General features: G+C 31.6%; 1 protein-coding gene across 3 annotated transcripts; it reads left to right on the top strand.

Annotated features, from left to right (window-relative positions):
- Positions 1–620: 620 nt before the first annotated feature.
- On the top strand, positions 621–17,745 carry LOC124431658 (dynein axonemal heavy chain 7-like). Of its 3 annotated transcripts, XM_046979811.1 has the most exons (51): positions 621–997; positions 1,275–1,752; positions 1,862–2,013; positions 2,091–2,244; positions 2,346–2,504; positions 2,627–2,809; positions 2,881–3,260; positions 3,356–3,577; positions 3,656–3,953; positions 4,060–4,407; positions 4,486–4,751; positions 4,832–4,985; positions 5,055–5,281; positions 5,344–5,545; positions 5,640–5,874; positions 5,961–6,076; positions 6,160–6,438; positions 6,511–6,768; positions 6,837–7,121; positions 7,201–7,449; positions 7,523–7,868; positions 7,954–8,123; positions 8,183–8,314; positions 8,387–8,608; positions 8,683–9,134; positions 9,245–9,442; positions 9,521–9,668; positions 9,758–9,973; positions 10,050–10,222; positions 10,306–10,615; positions 10,691–10,936; positions 11,016–11,245; positions 11,350–11,569; positions 11,631–11,819; positions 11,908–12,279; positions 12,392–12,564; positions 12,841–13,086; positions 13,187–13,474; positions 13,548–13,739; positions 13,816–14,042; positions 14,109–14,479; positions 14,570–14,750; positions 14,823–15,011; positions 15,098–15,695; positions 15,794–16,004; positions 16,090–16,098; positions 16,188–16,205; positions 16,357–16,591; positions 16,704–16,855; positions 16,914–17,195; positions 17,519–17,745. In XM_046979811.1, the coding sequence occupies exons 1-51, from the start codon at positions 762–764 to the stop codon at positions 17,723–17,725; spliced, it is 12,084 nt and encodes a 4,027-aa protein (XP_046835767.1). In that variant the 5' UTR covers positions 621–761; the 3' UTR covers positions 17,726–17,745. The 3 variants fall into 3 exon arrangements, 2 of the variants coding, with proteins under 2 accessions (XP_046835767.1, XP_046835776.1); XM_046979820.1 differs by lacking the exons at positions 16,090–16,098; positions 16,188–16,205; XR_006944062.1 differs by lacking the exons at positions 15,794–16,004; positions 16,090–16,098; positions 16,188–16,205; ... (2 more) ...; positions 16,914–17,195; positions 17,519–17,745 and having other exon boundaries at positions 14,840–15,011; positions 15,098–15,239.
- The last annotated feature ends 149 nt before the right edge of the window (positions 17,746–17,894 follow it).

The raw sequence follows: 17,894 nt of genomic DNA, 5'->3' as shown, positions 1-17,894 counted from the left end.
CCTTCTTCCTTACATCAAATATGTTTATATATGTATATATATAGTATATATATATATATACTATATATAATATATACGTATACTATATATGTATATATATGTGTATATATACATTCTTCGCGTTGCTAACGATTATTATGGAAACTATGGAAACGCGTTTGCTCGTCAGTGTTAGAAAGAAAATTTCTAAGATTAGTTATCAATCATTGTATAGTTTTATCGTGAAAAATTCGAATGCGCCAATTTTATCAAAATAGAATCTTAGTTGGATGTAATTTTTAAATATGATCGTACAATGATCGATAGTACTACTGACAGTTCGATCAATCGAATTTTCAATTTTTTTTATTATAAAACTCGAGGAAGCATAATATGTGGAGAGATACGAAGTAGCTATTTACGTCACTTTAATGCGTTTCTCTGTGACAACAACGAACCGCGACATTGACGATCGTTCTACTTGTAATAAGTGGATAATTATGTATTATAGAATATAAAAGGGGTATACATATGTGTATATGTATATATATATATGTATATGTATATACATATAGATATACGTATTAAAAATCTAAATTTCTATAGAACACTAGAGTATATATATTTCGTAAAAAAAAAAAAAAAAAAGAAAAAGAAAGAAAAAGAGACAGTAAGTATAGTTATAATAAAAAAAAATTTGGACTTTTTTTGTATATTTATTATAAAAATTAATTAAATTATTATGTTGATTTCATTAAAAACTACAGAAAGAATCATAGAACATGGAGTGCTCCAATGATGTCGAAGAAGACAATATTACAAAATGTAATGTAATTCGCAAAAAGAAACATTTAAAATCATTGAAAAGATACAGAGAAGATAAAACGTTTAAAAGTCTTCAGACAAAACGAGCTTTTCGAATAAAGGACACCGATGGTAAAATGATAACGATCGCAAGGATATCTACGTTCAATTATCCCCAATCTAGTATAGATCCTCCTTCTGAAAAGATTTCAAGGTTCGTTCAATTTCAAACAAAATATTATATCTTTCTTTCCATTCTTTGACGACAAATTTTTATCTAAAAAATTAACAAAAAAATGTTTTCTCTTATAAAATCAATTTATTTGTTAAAAGAAAAATTCATTCTATTTATTAATTATTTAATATCATTTATTTTATAAATATGATTAATATATATATATATATATATATATATATATATATATATATATATTAAAAACATATTATTAATATCTAATATAAAATTTTTTGAAAAAAACAATGTTTCTTAGAATATCACAGTGTTCATTGTTAACAAATAAAAAGAAGAAGAAGAAGATCCTTTCTTCTCAAAAGAGCAAACTTTATTTGTCTCTTCGAAAAAAAAGAGCTGAATTTCGTCAATCATTGATCAAAGCGATAACTGTGAAGAAAGAAGAAGAAGAAGAAGAAGAAGAAGAAGAAGAAGAAGAAGAAGATGTGTGTTTCGATGCAAAAGAATTTTGGCTTACAAAGAGCGAAGAGGATCTTTTGAGATATCATTATTACGTTCTTCATGCGATCGATGACGTACACATCAAATCGATAGATACTAAAACATTGAAGAATATTTTATATTTGATTCCAGTTAAATGGCAAACGAAATTTCCAGAAATTTTAAATGAAGTCGTTCAAGAAACGAAGAATGATTATAATTTGACTATTAAAAAGGCCATTATTGATTTCGTTCTGCAGGAACCTTTGAGAGACGATTACAAATTGTTCGAAAAGGTTCTTTCATAAGTTCTTCTTATTCATAAAATAATTCATAATTCTCTTTATAAATGTTATATATATATATATATAAATTTGAAGAAGATAATATAAATTTATTTTGTAGTTATCAAAAACGAAGGAGAGTGAAGAGATCAGACGATTTTCATTGGAATACAAATGTCGATATAGAAGAAGGAAATTGAAAATCGAAAGGATCACTATACTTTACAATAATTATATGTATAAATCTTTGGATTATTGGATCAGAGAATTTAGGTTCGTCAATCGAAAAAGTAGAAAGAATTTGTCGAAAAATTTTAATGATCATTTGATTTTTATTAATTTTATCGCAGTAATAAAAGACAAATCGACATAGAAAAGTTAGCGTCTAATGGAAAGCCATATGATCTTGGGAGTTTCGAGTACAGGGTAATAAGGATGCTTCGAAACATGAGGAACGATCTCGAGACAAATTGGTTGCCAAAAATTAAAGCTGCGTTCTGTAATGTAAGATAAAATATTCCTTCTTTTTTATTTACTTTCGATCGTATTCAATAATATTGATTACATATTTATCGTTTATTTTTATTTATCATAATTACGGCAAGTTAAGGAAGAAAGAACGTTCACATAAAGTTGAAACGTCAATTAATGCATCCGAATTAAAAAGGACTTACGATTGTCTCGCTTTGATAATGGAAACGCAATTGCGAGAACTCTGTCTTAATTCCATGGAGGATTATATTGATTATCTCATGGACGTAGGTGTAAGTAATTAAAAGAACAAAAAAAAAAAAACACAGAAAAGAAAACAGAAGAAAGAAAAAAATTATTTATTAAACAAATTATTCTGTAAAGAAAAGTTTCTATTTACTTTACCATTGTTCAGGGTAAAAATTGTGGATTCAATATGAAAGTAATCGTGAAGAAGAAAGCAATTTTCTTTGATCCGTCTTTCACAACGTTCGTAGAAACTTTAACATCACTTTTACATTCGATTTACGAAGCTGTGACGGTCTATCCACGTATCGAAAATGAGAGATCTTCTGAGAATTCGACAAATATGTTGAAGGTGTTTTAATGATGTCTTTGATTATTATTATCCGAATAATTGAAAACTTTTTTTTTTTTTTATTATTTTAGCCACTAATATCATCGGATTTGTTGGAATATTATTCAAATAAGATCGTCGAATTAATAGAAGTACATAAAGTTGAGGTAGAAAAACAATTAGATGATTTCATGATCTATACAAAATTGATCGAGGAAGTGGAAGAGGAGGATGTCGTGGAACCATTTTTACAAGCTGATCCACCTCGATCTTTTGAAGAATATTGTGATATCATTGAACATTATCATCAACTGTGTCATAATCTTCCGGTTATATTACATCGTACTTATTTTGGAAAACTTTTTGAGGTTCGTAGGAAAGATCTCATAGATCATATAGTCTTTGAGGCTGATCGTTTAAAAGAACTTTTATTATCTAAAATGGTCGACGATTATCAACGAAATATGCGTGAGTAAGTATTGAGAAATATTGGAGATCTGTAAAAGTTAAATTTATTTAATTATTTTATCTTACAATGATTTAATTCATAATACAATTTTTTATTAGTATAGGAGAACTTTATCAAAGTATAGCAGACCAAGCGCTAAGTATACCACCAAATACGTCTGAACTCGTTAAACTCAAAGAATTCATAAATACTGCTGAAACTGAAACAATTTTTATCCTTGAAAGTCGTTTGAAAGATTTAAAAAAATATATTCTCTTTATATCAGACTATTGGATTTTAACACCAGTTGAACTCAAAACAAACAACTTTGCTTTTCAATGGTGAATCTCTTACAATTTTTTTATCGTCATCAATGAAATTGATTATTTCATTTAGAAAACTTTTCATTCGTTCTTTAGGTATCACAACATATCTTCTATCTTTGAACAACATCGAGATATCATCGCAAGCAAAACTGGCGAGTATCAAAAGATGTTGAAAGAAAAAATTGAGAAGTTTGAAAAGGATCTTGAAATTTATGCAAAATATTGCGACGAAATACAATATTGGGGCAATATCGATGAGATTTATCGTTACAGAAAAAAAGCTACTAGTTTGGAAAATAAAATAATTGCTGCGATGGAAACGATCGATAGATTTAATGAGGAAGAACAATTGTTTGGTTGGGAACTCACGCAATATCCGTTAAGAAAAAAGGTAAAAGGAAAATTAAATTGAATTGAAACAAAATAAAATGAAAAATAAAGATATTGTATTGGTGAAAAAATTTTGCAATTAACGTTGATCGATGTCTTTGAAACAGATTGCCGATCAATTATCACCGTACAAAAAACTTTTCGACATAGCTTGTGAAGCCTTTACGAATATCGATTTATGGATGAATTCGATGATTGGCTCGCATGATCCAGAAGAAATAGAAGCCGAAACTGGAACAGCGTATCGAACTGCATATAAGTTAGAAAAGATTTTTCAAGAACAGATACCTAAAAAGTTAGCAGAGACGATAGTTAACAGAATAGAAGATTTCAAAGCGCATATGCCAGTGATAATGACGTTAGGAAATCCATTCATGAAAAGTCGTCACTGGGAACAGATTTCAGAGATCGTTGGATTTCCGATAAAAGTTGATAAATATATGACAATGGCTAAGGTATAAAGCTTTTATTACTCGTTAAAAATCTAATGATCTGAAGATTTTGAATCATTATCGTTAATATTATCATTATAGATATTAGATTATGGTTTAGCTGATTATGTTCCAAAATTCGAAGCAATTTCGGAAGCTGCAATGAAGGAAGGAAGTCTTGAGAAATCCTTGAACAAAATGTATACAGAATGGGAAGATATAGCGTTTGTAGTGAATCCTTATCGTGATACTGGTACTTACGTTATAGCTAGTGTTGATGAAATACAATTATTACTGGATGATCATTTGACCAAAGCACAAACTATGAAAAATTCTCTTTACATTAAGCCTTTTGAACAAGAAACTCTGTAGGTTAATCGATTTTCACCCGTTCGTTTATATTTAAATATATTTTTCACTTTTGCCATTAGATTTTTTCTTATTTCAGTGAATGGGAAGCAAAGTTACTTTTGTTGCAAGATATTATAGATTATTGGTTAGCCGTTCAAGCTACTTGGATGTATCTTGAACCAATTTTTTCTTCGCCAGATATTCAGCAACAAATGCCAGAGGAAGGTCGACGATTTAGTGCCGTTGACAAAGTAAATAGTTTGATATTTTCATATATCTTATTCTAGCAAAGATAATTATAAAATGTAATTTTGAAACAGATTTGGAGAGAGATTATGGCAGCAGTAGCCAATGATCCAAAAGTTATGTCTGTTATTCAAATCGAGAAAATGTTGGAACGTTTCAAAAAATGTGCGAATTTACTCGATCTCGTTCAGAAAGGTCTAGTAGCATATTTGGAAAAAAAGAGATTATATTTTGCAAGATTTTTCTTTTTATCCAACGACGAGTTATTAGAGATATTATCAGAAACGAAAGATCCTACTAGGTAAAGTGAGCGTTAAAAAATATTTTATAACGTGCTCGTCAAATTACATTGAATTTTCACAGAGTTCAACCACATTTGAAGAAATGTTTCGAAGGCATCGCAAAACTTAGTTTCACGGAGAAAATGGAAGCAACGATGATGGAATCTTCGGAAGGAGAAATGGTTCTATTTGAAGACATAATTGACACTGTTGCTGCTCGAGGACAAGTAGAAAAGTGGCTTTTACAATTGGAGATTGTTATGAAGAAGAGCGTTAGGGCACAAGTAAATCAGAACTGTTTATTTAATCAATATTGCACAATCAAACAATTTGAATTTGATTGTGTTAGAACTATGTACGATTATTATGATTGTTCAGGTCATACGAGCAAAAGATGCGTTCGTGACAAAAGCTCGATGTCAATGGGCTTTAGATTGGCCTGGACAAACGATTTTATGTATCAGCAAACTTTATTGGACCGCTTACACGACAGATTCATTTTCTACTAGTCCTAATGGCCTTAAGGATTACATTCAAGTTTGTATAAACGAGCTTAATGACATCGTCAAGTTGGTACGCAGCAAGTTGTCAAAACAAAATCGAACGACCTTAGGTAATCTTTTAATTAATAAAATTCTATTACAAAAATTCTCCCTCGGTATTTTGAACATTATGATATTATATTCTCTGTAATTGCAGAAGCTTTAGTAACTTTAGATGTTCATGGAAAAGACGTTATAACAGAATTATTTGAACAAGGAGTATCTCATTCAACCGACTTTAAATGGCTTTCTCAGATGAGATATTATTGGACGGTTAATATACATTTATAGTCTTTAATTGTTACATTAAAAATATATCCTAATCATACTTATTTTTTCAATCATTAATCATACAGAAAGAAGACATGTATGTGATGATGATAAACTCAACTTTGAAATATGCCTATGAGTATTTAGGTAATACGTCGAGATTAGTGATAACACCATTAACAGATAGATGTTATAGAACGCTTTTTGGTGCATTACATTTGAATCTTGGTGGTGCACCGGAAGGTCCTGCTGGTACTGGTAAGACAGAAACCACAAAGGACATGGCAAAAGCTGTTGCCAAACAATGCGTTGTCTTTAATTGTTCAGAAGGCTTGGATTATATAGCTTTAGGCAAATTTATGAAGGTGAAACATTTTTAATGTTCATTCTTATCTTAAAATCATCGTCGTCTTTTTGACTATCTATCATTTTGTCAGGGTTTGGCTGCCACTGGAGCTTGGTCTTGTTTCGATGAGTTTAATCGAATTGATTTGGAAGTTCTGTCTGTCGTAGCTCAACAAATTTTAACGATTCAACGAGCAGTCAACGCAGGCAAAGAGATATTGATCTTCGAGGATACCGAATTGGTATTAGATCCAACTTGTGCTTGTTTCATTACAATGAATCCAGGCTATGCTGGACGAACCGAATTACCTGATAATTTGAAAGCTCTCTTTAGACCAGTTGCTATGATGGTTAGTTTAAAAAATAAATGGTAATTATAAGAATTAAATTTAAATAATTTTATTTAACGTTATATTAGGTACCGGACTATGCATTAATAGCAGAAAATACACTTTACTCTTATGGTTTCTACGAAGCTCGACCATTGTCCGTTAAAATTGTCGTAGCTTATAGGCTCTGTTCCGAACAATTATCCAGTCAAAATCATTATGATTACGGCATGAGAGCCGTGAAATCTGTTTTGATAGCTGCGGGTAATTTAAAGCTGAAATATCCCGAAGAAAACGAGGATATTTTAATGCTGCGTAGTATCAAGGACGTAAATTTGCCGAAATTTCTTAATCAAGATATACCATTATTCAATGTATATATCGTATATATCCTTTATATTCCAGCTGGAATATAGTAATCATATTCAGTAATATTTTTTTTTTTTTCTTTAGGGTATTATGTCTGATCTATTCCCAAATGTGACTCTTCCTACGCCAGATTACACGTACCTAAATGAATGTACGGAAAAGGCTTGCTCGGAATCTAATATTCAATGTGTTCCTATCTTTCTCGAAAAAATACAACAGATTTATGAGATGATGATAGTTAGACATGGTTTCATGATTGTTGGTTTTCCTTTCGGTGGAAAAACTACAGCATATAGGATATTAGCTGATGCTCTTAGAATTTGTGAAGAAATGGTAATATTTTTAAATTCTATATCTCAATAATTATTGATTAATATATTTATTTTATATTAATGTATCTCTTTAGAATCTTTTAAACGAAAACAAAGTAGAGATAACCGTGATGAATCCTAAAGCGATAACTATGGGCCAATTGTATGGAGAATTTGATCCTGCCTCTCACGAATGGAAAGATGGAATTTTAGCAGTAAGCTATCGTACTTTTGCTGTTTCTACTAACACCAATCGTAAATGGTTGGTTTTTGACGGACCTATCGATGCTATCTGGATCGAAAGTATGAACACAGTTTTGGATGATAACAAGAAATTATGTCTTATGAGCGGTGAAGTAATACAATTAGCACCAAAGACCAATTTAGTTTTCGAACCGATGGACCTTGAAGCCGCTTCACCAGCTACGGTATCACGTTGTGGTAATGTCAATTTATTATCTTCGACTTAATCGTTTTTTTTTCTTTGTCTATAAATAATAGTCCTGTGTTGTACGTGATAAACTAGGTATGATTTATATGGAACCCTCTGCGTTAGGATGGAAGCCATTGTTATTATCATGGATCTCTATGACACCAGCAAAAATAGATCCTTGGTTAAAAAATTTTCTTTACGAATCATTGTTCATAAGATTTTGTAAACCACTTTTCCGTTTCTTACGTCGTGGTAATGTCAAGGTATATCATTTATTATTTCATTTTTATAATTCTTGAATTGAATAGATTTTTATTTAAAGGAATTGTGTCCAATGCCTGATTCGAATTATTTGCGATCGATAACGTATCTGATGGACTGTTTCATCGAGGAATATCACGATGAGAAGATAGCTAAAAATATCGACGAATATGATCTTCGAGCACAAGTTGAGGTAAAAAGATATTTAATAATTTGAGATATATATATTATATATATCTATTTAATAAAATCTACAATAACACAGGGATCTTTTTTCTTCTCTTGTATATGGGCAATGGGTGGCACTTTGGACGCAAGTTCGAGAGAACAATTCAGTATACTTTTTCGTGGTTTTATGGAAAGAGAATTTCCATTAGCTCTGATGGAAAAATATCAATTGGAAGAACCAATACCACAACCTGAAAAACCATACATCTTTGTCATGCCTAAATATAATCTTGTTTTTGATTATAAATTCATTAAAGAGGTAAAAATAATTTTATACGAAGATGAAATTAATACGTTCATTCAAGCTATGAATAAAAATTATTATATCTACAGGGTAAAGGAAAATGGAAATTATGGTCGGACGAATTAATCAGTGTTCCCCCCATCCCTCGAGATATCCCAGTTAATCAAATAATCGTCCCGACCGTGGAAACAATACGTTATACTGCTCTCTTTCAGTTATTAGTTCAACATGAAAAACCTGTGCTTTTTGTTGGACCAACAGGAACAGGCAAATCCGTTTATATAACTGATTTCTTATTGAAAAAAAATAATTCAGCCGTTAATAAGCCATTATTTATAAATTTCTCCGCTCAAACTACGGCCAATCAAACTCAAGAAATAATAATGAGCAAGCTTGATAGAAGGCGCAAAGGTGTTTTCGGTCCACCTGTTGGAAAACGATGGATTATTTTTGTCGATGACATATCGATGCCATTAAAAGAAACCTATGGTGCACAACCACCGATAGAATTGCTTCGTCAATGGCTTGATCATTGGCAATGGTTATAAACTTATTTTAATAATATCATTATTTTAATAACATTATTATTTTAATAAGCATAACAATTTCTATAGAGTTTATTTATCAAATTTATTTATTTTAAACGAATAGGTACGATTTAAAAGAAATGATACCGATCAAATTGATCGAGATTCAATTGATGTGTGCCATGGCACCGCCCATTAGTGGAGGAAAAGATATAACTCCACGATTCAAGAGACACTTCTTCGTTTTAACCATATCCGATTTTGAGGACGACGTTATGATAATGATATTCAGTAAAATTATATTATGGCATCTTGACACAAGGTCTGTCGATATCTTTTCTTTTTTTTTTTTTTTATCATGATCATTTACGAGAACATCATTTTGTTTTCGTTTATTCAGAGGTTTCAGTAAAGAATTTGATCCATGCATCGATCAAATTGTTTTCGCGACTTTGGATGTCTTTAAGGAAAGTCTTAAGAATCTTTTACCGACACCAGCGAAATGTCATTACATATTCAATCTCCGAGACTTTTCCAGAGTGATACAGGTTTTATATTTCAATATTTCAATTGTAAAAATTATTGAAAAATTTTCTTTCAATCAATGTAAATGATACATAATATTTTTTAAACATAGGGGATACTCTTGTCTGTTCCCGAAGCAATGTCCACTTTGATAAGTATGAAAAGATTATGGGTTCATGAGATTTTACGTGTATTTGGTGATAGATTAGTCGATGAAATTGATATGAATTGGCTTATCGAACAATTGCATTTAACTCTGAAAAAACATATGGAGATATCCATGGAAGAATTGTTCAAAGATTTTCTTCGAGGTAGCACAACTGGCAAGGTATTACATATAATTATGATAAAAATTATTATATTAATATTATTTCATGAGAGATTTATTCGATTTATCGTTTTAGATCACCGATTACGAGCTGAGAAAATTAATGTATTGTGATTTTATTGATACAAAAGTGGATGTTCGTTTGTATAAAGAAGTATTTGATTTAGAAAAATTACGAGAAATTGTTGAGACTTATTTGACGGAATACAATGCTATGTCAAAGAAACCGATGTACTTAGTTTTATTCCGGTAAAGAATCACTTTAATTATTTTAATTCAAGAAGAAATATACAAATACATTTGGAAATTTATATTTTGCATGTGTAATTCAGTTTTGCCATCGAACATTTGTCAAAAATCTCTCGTATCATTAAACAACCAAGAAGTCATGCTCTTTTGGTCGGCGTTGGTGGTTCTGGAAGACAATCGTTGACCAGATTGGCATCACACATTTGCGACTACGACGTTTTTCAAGTTGAAATAAGCAAGCAATATGGTATTAATGAATGGCACGAGGATATTAAAACGATCATGCGTAAGGCTACTGCCACAGAATTGCATTCGACATTTCTCTTCACTGACATTCAAATTAAAGAGGAGAGCTTTTTAGAAGACATCAGTAATATGTTGAATTCTGGAGAAGTATGTTATTATTTATTATCTGTTAAAGATATTATTGACCTTAGATTTCTTATTACATTAAAATTGATCGCATAGGTCCCTAACATATTCAATAACGAAGAGAAAGTTGAAATTTGCGAGAAAATGCGACAAATTGATCGACAACGAGACCGATCCTTACAAACAGATGGTAGCTTAGTTGCTCTCTTCAATCTTTTTGTTCAAATAGCACGCGATCAGCTTCACATAGTCGTAGCCATGTCACCGATCGGTGATGGTTTTAGAAATCGCATTAGAAAGTTTCCAGCGTTGGTTAATTGCTGTACCATCGATTGGCTACAAGTATAATACAAATATATTTCTTCGATTGATTGATTTCATCTTTGAACATAATCTCATTATCCTTGTTATATTTTTCAAGGCATGGCCTGAGGATGCACTGATAGCTGTTGCAACGAGATTTTTATCTGAAATCGAATTGTCAGATCACGAGAGACAAGTAGGAATAGATATGTGTCGTTTCTTTCATGTATCCACGGAAAAATTAAGTGCAGAATTTTTGATACGTCTCAATAGATACAACTACGTAACACCAACTTCCTACCTCGAGATGATCAATACTTTCAAGGATCTTTTAGATAAGAAAAGACGGTAAATATATAGACGATTAATATTTAAATAAATATTACATTTCCTCTCTAAACATTATACTATTTCATTTTTTATTTTGTTCAAAATTTGATATATCATCATAGAGAAACATTACTTGCCAAAGCTCGATATCAGGGTGGTTTAGGTCGATTAGATAGTACACAGCAACAGGTCGCGGATATGCAAGAAACTTTAAGAAAATTGCAACCACAGTTGATTACTGCTACTCAAGATGTTCAAAAAATGTTGATTGATATTGAAAAAGAGAATCAAGATGTAGCAGAATTTGAAAAAATAGTTAAACTCGACGAAGTTGCAGCTCAAGTAAGCAGATAAAGAATTATTGACTTAACGAATTCTCGTCATTGAAAATTATCTTTCGTAGACTGTCGCTGATGCAGCAGCTGCAATTAAAGCAGAATGCGATGCGAGCTTAGCAGAAGCAATGCCATTTCTACGTAATGCTCAAGCAGCTCTTGATACTTTAACTTCAAAAGATATTGCAGTAGTCAAAGTTATGAAACGTCCACCGTATGCTGTGAAACTTATTGTCGAAAGCGTTTGCGTTCTTAGGGTATTCTCATAATGATCTAAAACCTTATTCATTTTATATGCATATGTTCGAACTCTTTCATAATTTTCATAGATGATCATCGTTTCAGGAAATAAAGCCAGATAGAGTACAAACGAAGGATGGTATAGTTGATGATTATTGGAAGGCTTCTTTAAGAATGCTCAGTGATGCTAAATTTCTTGATTCCTTGTTGAACTTTGACAAGGACAATATACCAGAAAAAGTGATAGAGAATATCCGTAAGAATTATTTGACAAAATCTGATTTTGATCCCGAAAAGATCAAGAAAGTCTCGACGGCTTGCGAGGGACTTTGTCGATGGGTTATGGCGATGTCGGAATACGACAAAGTAGCGAAAGTGGTTGCTCCAAAAAAGGAGGCTTTGGCTGAAGCTGAAGCGACATATAAAGAAGCATTGGACGAGTTGAATTTAAAACGGAACCAATTACAAGAAGTTCAAGTATATTGGCTATTTTAAAATAAATTCATGTCTTTTGATTTTCTTCTTTCATCTTATTTACATATTTTACGTATTTTTATTTTTTCTTCGTTGTCATTGTTGTTGTTTTTAGAATAAATTAATTTCTCTGGAAAAATTATTAAATCAAAGAAAGGAAGATTTTCAAGCGATGTCCGATCAGGTTACTAATTGTGAACTAAAGATAAAACGTGCAGAAGAACTTATTGGTGGATTAGGCGGAGAATATAATCGTTGGTTGCTGAGTGCTCAAGAACTCGGAGATAGGTAGTTCCTTTTTCATTTTAATAAAAAGAAAGATAATGATCGTAATTAAATAAATTAATGTGAGAAAGCATTAATCTAGAGTTAATTGGACATGAATGTGAGAAAACATTGATGTTAGAGCTAAAACCATTCTAGATTGCGCTTTCTCTTTATTTATTTTTCTCTTGCATTTTATCTCAAGATTTTATCGTAACTATCATAAAAATTTCATCATCAATTAAGAGAGAAAGTTCGACCTATTTAAAACTCTTCTTGCTTTAATTAAATGTATCATAGATATTATCGGCTAACTGGAGACGTCATCATTGCCTCTGGAGTGATCGCTTATCTTGGTCCATTTACAATGCCGTTTCGTGTACATCAAATTGCGGAATGGGTGGAGCTTTGTACAAATTTGGAAGTGATATGCACAAAAGATTTTCAATTGCGTGACGTACTCGGTGATCCCGTTTTAATAAGAGATTGGAACATATTTGGATTACCAAGTGATCTATTTTCTATTGACAATGGTATTATCGTTACGTAAGTATACTTATGATCTAAATATAATCAACAATAATTAAAAAAATAATTCTTATTATTATCATAAATTTATATTCAAACATTTTATTCTATGTCATAGAAATGCAAGAAGATGGCCACTGATGATAGATCCTCAGAATCAAGCGAATAAATGGATCAAAAATATGGAAAAGACTAATAATATCAGTATCATTCGATTGACACAAATGGATTACGTCAGAGTTTTAGAGAATGCTATTCAATTTGGCCAACCTGTGTTATTAGAGAATATTGAAGAAGAACTGGACGCTGTTCTCGAGCCAATCCTTTTAAGACAAACGTTTAAACAAAGTGGTGTTTTATGTATTAGATTAGGTGAAACTGTAATTGAATATAATAATAATTTTAGGTAGGCATACCGTAAAGCAGCAATTGGAACAATATTAAAGAGAAATACTTGCATGTTCAATCTCTTTTCATAGATTTTACATAACGACCAAACTGAGAAATCCTCATTACTTACCAGAAGTAACTGTTAAAGTTACTTTGGTCAACTTTGTAATTACACCGGAAGGATTGGATGATCAATTGCTTGGCATAGTTGTTGCTAAAGAAAGGCCAGATTTGGAATCTGAAAAAAATGCACTGATTTTACAAAGCGCCACAAATAAAAGGTGTTTGTCATTATTCTCTTTTTTAATTTTTTATTACGTGAAAATTTCTGATACTCTTTTTTTTATGTATATTCAGATTGTTGAAGGAAACGGAGGATAAAATTTTAGAAGTATTATCTGTAGCCGAAGGTAATATTCTCGAGGATGAAGAGGCAATCGATATACTAACGTCTTCAAAAAATTTAAGCGACGATATTCATATAAAACAGGCGGCTACTGAGATCACTGAGAAGTCGATCGATGCGGCTCGACTTCAATATACGCCGATTGCAATTCACTCCACCGTATTGTTCTTCACTATAGGTATGACGTATGAAAAATATAGAATAATTTATTTGTTCGTTTATTTATGAAAATATTTATTTACAGCTGTATTAGCAAACATAGATCCAATGTATCAATATTCATTAGTGTGGTTCGTCAATCTTTACACTATGGCGATTGAAAATACACATCCTGCGGAAAATTTGGAGCAACGTTTGAAAGATCTTATCGAATACTTCACTTATTCGCTCTTTTTAAACATATGTAGATCACTATTCGAAAAGGATAAACTTTTGTTCTCTTTACTTCTTGTTATTAATTTGTTGAAACAACAAAAAAAGCTTTCCATGCCTCAATGGATTTTTCTCTTAACGGGTGGGGTTGGTCTTGATAATCCTTATGCTAATCCAACTACATGGCTACCTGTTAAACAGTGGGACGAATTATGCAGATTGGACGAAGTCATTGGATTTTCTGTGAGATTATTATTTAAATACCATTAAAAGATTAACAAAGAAAAAAAAAGAAAATAATGCTTATAAACATTTCTATTTTAAATCGTTCAGGGTATTAAAGAAAATTTCATTAAGAAAAGTAAAGAATGGAAGACAGTGTTCGATTCAAAAGAACCGCAGAACACGATATTTCCAGTTCCATACGATAAAATCAACATGTTTGAAAAGCTGTTGATATTGAGATGTATTAGACCGGATAAAATTGTACCAGCTGTTCAGAATTTCGTCGACGGTACTTTTTGTTTATCTTTGAGTCTTAATCAATTAGTAAATAAAATGAAAGTACATAGAAAATTATTTTTAGCTGAACTTGGTCCGCAGTTTGTAGAGGCACCGACGTTCGATTTAGTTTCTTCATATGCCGATTCTAATAATTGCGTTCCATTGATATTCGTATTAACTCCTGGAGCTGATCCAGCTCAAATATTGTTAAAATTTGCTGATGATCTAGGTTACGGAGCAAATCGACTATTTTATTTGTCCCTGGGACAAGGTAAAAATCTAACTATTTATAATTGAGCTTGTAAATTACACTCATCATTTTATTTCCTGTTTTCTCTATCGTGTATTATTATTCAGGTCAAGGACCAATCGCTGAGGAACTAATAGAAAACGGTGTAACGCATGGTCATTGGGTGGTTCTACAGAACTGTCATCTCGCAAAGAGTTGGATGCCAACTTTGGAAAAAATCTGCGAAGGCTTCATGCCTGAGGCAATTCATTCGGACTTTCGATTATGGCTCACTAGTTATCCAGCTGAACACTTTCCCATTTCGGTTCTTCAGAATGGCATTAAAATGACAAATGAGCCTCCCAAAGGCTTGAGAGCTAACATCATTCGATCGTACATGAATGATCCGATCAATAATCCTGACTTTTTTGAGTCCTGCAGTCAGAGCGATACTTTTAAAAAATTAATCTATTCTTTATGTTTCTTTCATGCTATCGTGCAAGAAAGACGAAATTTCGGCCCTATTGGTTGGAATATACCCTATGAATTTAATGAAACAGATTTGAGAGTTAGCATTCTCCAATTGCACATCTTTCTAAATGAATACGAGGATGTACAATTTGAAGCACTCAAATATCTTACTGGAGAATGTAATTATGGTGGTAGAGTTACCGATGAATGGGATCGTAGAACATTGAATACCATTTTAGAGAAATTCTATTGCAAGTGAGTAATTGAAAAATTATTACTGATTGACAAAATATCTATCTGAATCGTTTTTGTTCTGTATCTTTTCTTTTCTTTTTTTTTTTTTAATTCATCAGGGAAGCACTCGGAGAAGATATCTATTACTTCGATACCAGTTCAAAAATTTATTACTGTCCCCCAGTCAGAGAATACGATGCTTACGTTGAATATACGAAAAATCTTCCATTAATTACCGCGCCAAGTGTTTTTGGAATGAACGAAAATGCGGATATTATTAAGGATCAGCAAGAAACGTCGTTGCTTTTCTCTTCTATTTTATTGACTCAGGTAAGATCGATCACGATTTCGTTTATTTTAAAACGATCGTTCTATTTTTTATATGAAATTGAACTGTTTATTTTTTGCTATCCAGGATCGTCTGGTAGGTATATTGTATGTGAATATGAATTATTAATTTTTCAATTAGCTAATAAATAATTTTAATCGTTCATTTGATATTTTAACACGCAGGATTTATGGCAAATAAGGGTACGTATGCTTTTTTTTTTTTTTTTTTTTTTATAATTAAAACGACGTTTTGATCAATCGATTTTTTTGCGAGATAAAACTCACGAATAATAAGGCACAAAAATAGATTAACGTTGCACGCAACTAAACGATAAAATTCTTCACTTCGCAGGAGACGGTTAAAACTGGAACTGGGGCGATGACGAGCGACGAGATAGTCTTCAACGTTTCTGCCGATATTTTGAGCAGACTTCCAGTGGATTATGATCTCCAAACTGCGAATGAGAAATATCCTACATCTTATAGTCAAAGCATGAATACCGTATTAGTCCAAGAAATGGGTCGTTTCAATAAATTATTAAACTGTATTCGAAGTAGCTTGATCAATATCCAAAAAGCTATAAAAGGTCTCTCTTTTTTTTTTAGAATCTATCGTAACAAATTATATATCCTCGTTTCGTATCATTGATCGATTTAAAATTTTAAATAAAATCTAAATCTTAAAATTCTTTCGAACAGGTTTCATCGTTATGTCTTTCGAGCTCGAAGATATTTATGGGACAATATTGACTGCTAAAATACCATCTTATTGGATGCAACACTCCTATCCTTCTTTGAAGCCTCTCGGTAGTTACATAAACGACTTTTTGCAACGTTTAAATTTTTTACAGGTAATTATTACGACAACGATCAATTTTATTGTATTACTACTACATTGATATTTCACAGAAATGGTACGACGAAGGTCCTCCTACGGCTTTCTGGCTATCAGGATTTTATTTTACCCAAGCATTTTTAACCGGTAGTAGACAGAACTACGCAAGAAAATATAGTATACCAATCGATCATTTAGTTTATGATTTCATTATTCTCAAAGAAACTGTCTTTAATACACCGCCTGAGAATGGAATTTATATTTATGGATTATTTTTGGATGGTGCTAGATTCGACAGAAATGAAATGAAATTGAAAGAAAGCATACCCAAAGTCCTTTACGACGATATGCCTTTTGTAAATATACATTGAATTTTTTCTTATATTTAGATTAGGATAATAAAATTTATTTTCTTTTTCCTCCTTTTTTTTTTGTTTACATTGCTTCCTACATTAGATTATGTTAGGTTCCTATTTAGATATGCTTTTAGTCGTTGCTTTTTATGGGTTACATAATATGTCTAAGTGCATGTAATAATAAACGTTATTTGCAATTGAATAGAGGATGTGTCGTTCAACAGTATGTATTATCGTACGAGCGTAAAGCGAACTTCGTGTAATTCGTTTTAACGAGGCGTAATTTCTAAATACCTTCTTTTCTTTTTTTTTTCTTTTTTTAGTTGTGGTTGCTACCAACAAGAAAAGAGGATATCAAGGAAAAACGAACGTATACGTGTCCTCTCTATAAAACCAGCGAGCGTCGAGGAGTATTATCAACTACAGGACATTCGACAAATTTTGTTATAGCTATGTGGTTACCTACAACAATGCCACCGGAACATTGGATTATGCGAGGAGTTGCTATGCTTTGTCAATTATCAGAATAAAAATATCTTTTTATAGATTATATTAGGCGGGCTTTTTTAAATTTTTTTCTTTTTCATGAATAATATCGATATTTTTGTATTCTATCGATAGAGGGCACTATATGTCGTTGAATTCTGATTGGTTGAACTTCAATAAAAGAACCAATTACATGAGCTACCAATTCGAACA

The sequence above is a fragment of the Vespa crabro genome, chromosome 1 (assembly GCF_910589235.1).
Source record: "Vespa crabro chromosome 1, iyVesCrab1.2, whole genome shotgun sequence".
Lineage (NCBI taxonomy): Eukaryota > Metazoa > Arthropoda > Insecta > Hymenoptera > Vespidae > Vespa > Vespa crabro.
This window is presented reverse-complemented; position numbering and strand designations above follow the sequence as displayed.